This window comes from Cystoisospora suis (assembly GCF_002600585.1).
Source record: "Cystoisospora suis strain Wien I chromosome Unknown contig_5405, whole genome shotgun sequence".
Classification (NCBI taxonomy): domain Eukaryota; phylum Apicomplexa; class Conoidasida; order Eucoccidiorida; family Sarcocystidae; genus Cystoisospora; species Cystoisospora suis.
In genome coordinates this window covers 1-6361 of record NW_027158195.1, presented here as the reverse complement: position 1 = coordinate 6361, position 6361 = coordinate 1, and the positions used below count along the sequence as shown (strand labels likewise).

At 55.0% G+C, this 6361-nt stretch overlaps 1 protein-coding gene across 1 annotated transcript; it reads right to left on the bottom strand.

The window, feature by feature from the left end:
• Window positions 1-1850: 1850 nt before the first annotated feature.
• On the bottom strand, window positions 1851-6359 carry CSUI_009201 (collagen alpha-1 chain). The gene is made up of 2 exons (XM_068069317.1): window positions 4730-6359; window positions 1851-4033 (listed from the first exon to the last, which is right to left on the bottom strand). Exons 1-2 carry the CDS (start codon window positions 6108-6110, stop codon window positions 2637-2639), a joined length of 2778 nt encoding a protein of 925 aa, XP_067918707.1. The 5' UTR covers window positions 6111-6359; the 3' UTR covers window positions 1851-2636.
• Window positions 6360-6361: the final 2 nt, after the last annotated feature.

Genomic DNA, 6361 nt, shown 5'->3' with positions numbered 1-6361 from the left:
CTGCGGCCGCGGCGGCAGCACAAGAGCTGCACCCGGAATACGTCCGGCCGTTCACCATAGCCGAACACGGGCCACAACGCAGTGATTTCGAACTCATCGCCTTCACAGTTAAACACCTACAAGGAGCCAAGAAGCTCGTACGAAACTACTCCTCTGGGCTACGCCGACTGCAAAACAAATTACTGAAGACGACAGGAAACCTCCCAGCAGCATTATATCGTTCTCGAACACCTCGCTACTAATCGGGTCCGCGCAGCCTCTTGCGAAGCAGACATGAAACTCTTCGTCGACGAATGGATGGCGAGTACTTTCCCCGACTTCCTTTCCGTAGAGCGAGAAGGGGTGTTTGCAAAAGCTCTCCTGATTCCCTACATCCCAAAAGCAGCAGCGAGAGACAAGACTCACACAGGTGCTGTGGGTCCGTATCAGGTGCGCGTCCATGCCACTGGCTGAAATCTGCGGTGTCACGTGTCTGTAAGGAATGCGACAGAAGACACTTTTATTGAAGGGAGCCTCATATGGAAAGACCGGAGCTTTTACTTTGTTCTCCGGGTACTACGCAGGTTGGCAATTCATCCTGGCGGTTCTCATTTACTTCCTCTCGACGCCGGAAATACTTCTGAGGCTCCGGCAGACGGAGTTGCGAAGTGACGCCTACAGCCTTAGTCTAGAAGAGTAGGCCGAGGGCGTCTGGTCGCCTCTTTGTCGGATCGACGAAGAGACGCAAAAACTCGCCCAGCCAGAACATGACAGCTGGCGCCCGCCACTCCGTCTTCCGAGACCTGAACGGGGATCTCCGGTGCAGACTGAACTCCGTGACCAGGCAGTTTTTTTGTAGGACTGATCCCGGCCTATACACAGAATGCCACCGCGGTCAAAAGAAAAGACGGTCTTTTAGTCAGACCTGACTTCCAGGGTCGTACTTCGTTTGGGGCTGTGACGAGATCCGTTTCCAGGAGTCCAGTGAGCTCTAGCGTACGACAGAGAGAGCGCCATCTTTACACCACTGGCCCAAAGCGCTGCGGGCGTATGATGATGACGCGGCGAAGTGGACACCGTGTTTAGCTGACACTGTCTAGGAAACTCGTTCCGCTTGCAGCTCGTGGGTGCCACGCACGTCCAGATGCGGGGTTTGGACACGCCATCGTGCGGAGTGACACATCTGAGCCGTAGAGAAGCTCTGTGCCACCGAGGACCAGGCTTCCTCTACTACGAATAACTTGTTCTGGAGTAAGCCAGAGGCCGCTACTACGGCATCGGGTAGTGGACGACTTCGCTACGGCTCAGATGTGTCACGCCGCACCATGACTTGTTCAAACCCTGCACCTGGGCATCCCTGGCACCCAATGGCTGCAGCCGGAACGTGGGAAATCATTCGTGTTTCGCGCAAGCTGGTATCGCAAGTAAACAGGATCATTGCTAAGATTCGGCCGCCAATGCAGAAGCAGTTAGAAAGCCACCTTCATGAAAGGGAGTACGACCACTGACTATTGAGGCCGGCAGAAAGGAGCACCAGGGAACTTGCTTGCTGTAAGTCTTCTCTTTGCCGTGGTTCACCCTGACCTCACCTACACCCGGTATGTACCAGCCGTGGCCTTTCTTTCCCGATGCCGAAAAAAGCCAAGCACGCCGCCTCTGCATCTACGGCCGCAGGCCGGTACCAGAAGAGGAGAAAGCAGAGCATATATATATATAAGAGCATATGGAATGCTAGGCCGGTTCTCTCCCGTCGCGAGCGCTTGTGCTTCATCCGCTGCGGCGTAGACTAAGGCTTCCCTCATACAGTGGCAGATTGAGATTCATTTGTCCAGCGTGCGGCGACTTACGTGAATGGCACGAGCGGAAGATTATTCGGTCTGAGGAACACGAGATGCCACTTGGCAAAATACGCGGCACCAAATCTACCCTGTTCCTGGTGCACGCAAGTGTCTTCACCACCGTACACCCCTGCGCGACTTGTAATTCTTTTGCGTACTGCAATTGTTACTCTCGTTCCTCTGCTTCTGTGTGTTCAGTTGTCAAGCTGAGGGGCCCGATTTGAATACAAAAAGCCGAGAAATAATAACAGAACTGCTTTACAAGATCACCGCTTCTGAGCATGAGAGTGAAGAACGGATTTCAAGCGAGGAGGAAGTAAGTGCTACGGAGGACACTTGAAAAAGCCGTCCCTAGAACCCACCGATTGTCCGAGCCAGACAAAACACGGCTCCAGAATATACAGAAAGAAGTCGGCCACGCATATACCAAAGACAGACACGTGTTTTCTTCCCGTCCAAGCTAGCCATTTCCCCAGTCAGGCAAATGCCTCCGCATGGCACTAGCACTCAACGCCAGGGCCGACTTCTTGGCGAACCGCATGTGCGGTCCAAGCACATCCGTGCCGAGTCAGGGTCACCACATCAGTCAGTCTGGAGGCCCTGCTGAAGGGGAGACGTCGGCTGCCGCTGCAGGAATGGAGAAGCGACAATCAAACCTCTCCGGGACCGTAGATAAGAGGGACCACGCTTCTTTCACAGCAAAAGTGTCAACAGATAGAGTATTACTTCGTCGCAGTTTTCGGCTACCCCAGCGGGCGAACATCCGACAATTTACACTGGGATCTGCAAGCCAGAGACAAGTGCCGTCCTTCCGTGACGTCACTGTAGCATCTCGCGCGCTATCGCCTGAGAAGCAAGGACTTCACCACCGTGTCTTCTCCGTTTAAAATCCCTTCCGTCTTCAGCGCTCTTTGAGAAACTCTCCCCCGCCGAGTTCCTGTCCGCACGCCTCTCACCAGTCTTCGGTTTGAATCTGACCTCGGGGGACCCTATAAAGTATCTTAGGAGAGGCCACAGTTCGCTGACCGCAGCAAACAGGGTTTGCTGGCTTTTGACTCCGTGTGCTATGACGTGTCTAACTCCAATGATAAAAATACACTGCAAATATTCTCGACCTTCAGCTCTCGCCTCCTCTTCCTTCCGTCTCCACGCGACGATCTTCTCCTCCGGCGGCCACAAATGTGAATGAGACGGAAGATGCGGAAAAAGAAGCTGCGTGGCGTCAACTCCCCAAGCTTCGGCCGCCGCCTCTGTGGCAGCCCTAAGAGGGCTGGATGCTGCACGTCTAGAACTGTCAGGAAGAAGCGAAAACCCCTGTTTTCTCCGGGTGGAAGAAAACGCTGTCGAATAGCGGGAAGGAGACGGTGAACGGGAAAAGGACGGCAAGATTCGAGCGCTCCGGCTGACACCAGCTCCAGTGTTGTCTCCTCCTCGAGAGATGGCGCATGCATTCAGATATTGGCCACTAGGGCGGGTACCTGAAGTATCAACTGAACCATCGGCCGAGGGAAAAGACCCGGCCGAGTTCAGAGGTAGTGAAGGACTCTTTCCAGCTTCGTTGGTTGCAGAAACGAAAGAAGACCCTGTCGGTTTTGGACTACCATCTCCTAAAGTTCTCGGATTCAAGAATGAACCACTTGGAAAAGATTTGAAGGACCCAGGACTTAGCTGGGGCTGCAATATCTGGTTGCTCATCTTTTCGAACTGCTTCCCCAAGACCAAACACGGTGCGACCTCAGGGTCGTAAGCAACAAACCAGCGAGGGAAGTGTAGGAAAATGAAATCTCGAAGTTCCTCAAGAAATATTTCATTCGGAGGGTCTATATCGGCACGCGTCATTAGGGTCAGTGGACGAGTGTATCCATTGTCTCTACACAAAGGCTCTGCCTCGTGAGATCGGAATTTCTTTCGTATCCAGTCGGCGTATATCGGCGCACCCTGGGGTGCGCTTGCGATGATAGGCGATGGTGACTGTCCGCCTGCTTCTCGCTTCGCCGGCACGGGAAGCGCCGAGGACTCCGGAGACAAAGAGACCGGGCTGCTGGTGCTCTTCTTCACGAGGTCGGTACTAGATGTAGATGCAGATGACGACGGAGCGGGAGCAGACTGAGAGAGGTTCATGCCGACAAATTGCTCCCGCGTAGCAGCAGCAACAATATAACCACTGTTGTACGCGATGATCGTCCCTCGAGGATGGTCCTTCGCTTTTTTGGGACCTGCGAACAACCATCAAATCGCCAACCAAGTCCGTTCCTTTCCGCCAGATCAAAGGAGGCCCTTCTCTGGAAAGAAGTGTATGGCATCCTTGATAGAAGAGCCAGTATTATGAACTCACTGCTTGAAACACAGGCCGCCGCGACGGAAAGTGTTCCTAAGAACGTGAAAACTAGCGTCGTCAGGTTCCAACACTTTGGACAGCAGCACACCTGGCTTTAACGACTATCAATCGTACACTCGAAACTGAACCTAGCACAATGCCCCAGGCCCGCTACGCGAAAATGCCTCCGCCTCAGTCACTGACAGATTCGGGGAATGCTGACAGGTTCCCAACAGCATACTCGGTCTCGACCACCACCGCACATAGGAAAATATCACCGTCAGGGGCTGATTGCTTAGACCGGTGAAAGCCAGCTTGGACACGTGGTTTGTGTGTCAACAAACTCAAGTAACCCACACGTCACCGAAAACACCGGAAGACAAGAGCTGCGGTGCTTGGCCGCGTACAGTAGTCTCGCTGGTTACTTTCACAAAATACCCGCGGCGGCCCACGCGCCCGCTGCCGAAGACCCAAGGTCCCGGGTCCGGGAGACTGGAGGCTGTTTCAAACATCACCTGCAGAGGCTCCAGAAGAACCTCTCACGACAAATCTTTCACTGTGGTGCGACTCCCGCAGTAACTCTTCCCCAGCTCACCCGGCAATACTATGGCGTTCTTGTTTCGGATTAAGACAAAATTCTCGTAGTTCTTTCTCAACGTGTTGCTGGCAACATTTAATTTCTTGTCTGTGAAGGCCTCCGTCATGAACAGTGTCTTAGAGAAATTCAAGCTCTTCAGCAACTGTCTGCCGGCTCCCTGTCCCGCCGTCCCCCCTTGTCCCGCCCTGGGGCCGTGTGTCCCTTTGCCCGGCGCAGTCCCGCTCGAACTCCGTGCTCCTTCTCTCCAACCCCCCGGAGACACTGTCCGGGTAATAGGAGGCGGCAATCCTGCCCCCCGTGCGATCGGCACTCTGTTGCTGCCTCCCGAGCTAACGGATTCATCGGCATGCGTACTTGGACTACTGATGCTATGACTGTCAGACGATTTGGACACCCCGTCAGAACTAGACTTTCTTGCTTCTGCATGGGACACCGAAGAAGAAGATCCAACAAGCTGCTCAGACCGGCCGCTCGATGGGCCGGCCGCAGCGCCGGGAGGCATCGCGGCAGACACGTAAGTTGAGGAGCCGGGCGCGGAGACGCCTGAAGACGCCGGACGGATGTCTTGACCTGCTTCTGAAGGGACTGGCATTCGCCTTTCCTCTACGCCTCTATCTACTTTGGAAGGAGCACTAGTTGGCATTTCACAACTACCAGTAGCCGGGTGAGTGTCGCCTCCAAAAAGACGAGCCATACCATCCCTGTCGCTCTCGAAGGTGGCAGCAGTGGGAACATCTTGCGTTTGCTGATCTTTCCCGCTGCGTCGAGTTGAGGCGGAAGGCCGGGGGAGACCGGGACCGTTCACTGGAAAAGAGGGCGAGGCCGGCACACCAGAGCCCTGACGGTTTGGCTGGCCAGGTGGCTCTTGACAGGCAAGCTGCGTTATGACTGCAGGCTGAGAAGATGAAAGCGGCCGGCGCGAGGAAGGTGAGAGATACGAACCTGAGCCAAAAGGACCGGGCGCCTGCGGTGATGTAGAAGATGTCGAGGTTAGTGGCGGAGGAGACGGAGACGTGTAGGACGCGGATGAGGTGTTGCAGACGGACGAAGTGACCGACGGCGAATCTGTCGACTTACCGGAAGATGGATACGAAGACAAAGACCTGGACGAGTGCAGCAACTGAGACGAGGAGGGAGGGGGAGCAACCGTCAAAGACCCCGTGGAGGGACCGCAAGAGTACGGCACGGGGGAATACGAAGGCAGAGTACAAGCTGAACGAGACGACTGCTGTAACTGGTGTGAACTTTCAGGTCCCCGCCTGGAGCCCCCCCCTCCGCCGCCATTCAATCCTCCTTGAGGGGAAGAAAGTGTAGGGAAAGGCGAGTAAGGGGGGTACTGAGACCCGCTGCCTTGCAGGTGGGAGGAATTCGGGGGCATTGCAGCACTGTCAAAAGGAGAAATGCCTGGCACTGTATACGCCCCTCCTGTTCCCGGGCTGCTAACAGGGGGAGTGTAAGAGCTGGGAGAGAAGTTCCTTTGTCTTTGTAGATGAGCCAATTGTGAATGAGAGGGAGAGTCGCCCGCGCCAAGGCCGAGAGACGTGCGGTCCGCTGGGGAGGGGCTAGCCTGAGTGCACTGAGGAGAAGCAGAAACTGAAAGGTCAGCGCTCGATGAAGAGCTGCCGACAG

Coding starts and splice junctions, on each gene's coding strand:
- CSUI_009201 (XM_068069317.1), bottom strand. CDS start 6,110: ATGCCCCCGAATTCCTCCCACCTGCAAGGCAGCGGGTCTCAGTACCCC. Junction 4,034..4,729: donor GAACGCCATAGTATTGCCGG/GTGAGCTGGGGA, acceptor GGTTGTTCGCAG/GTCCCAAAAAAGCGAAGGAC.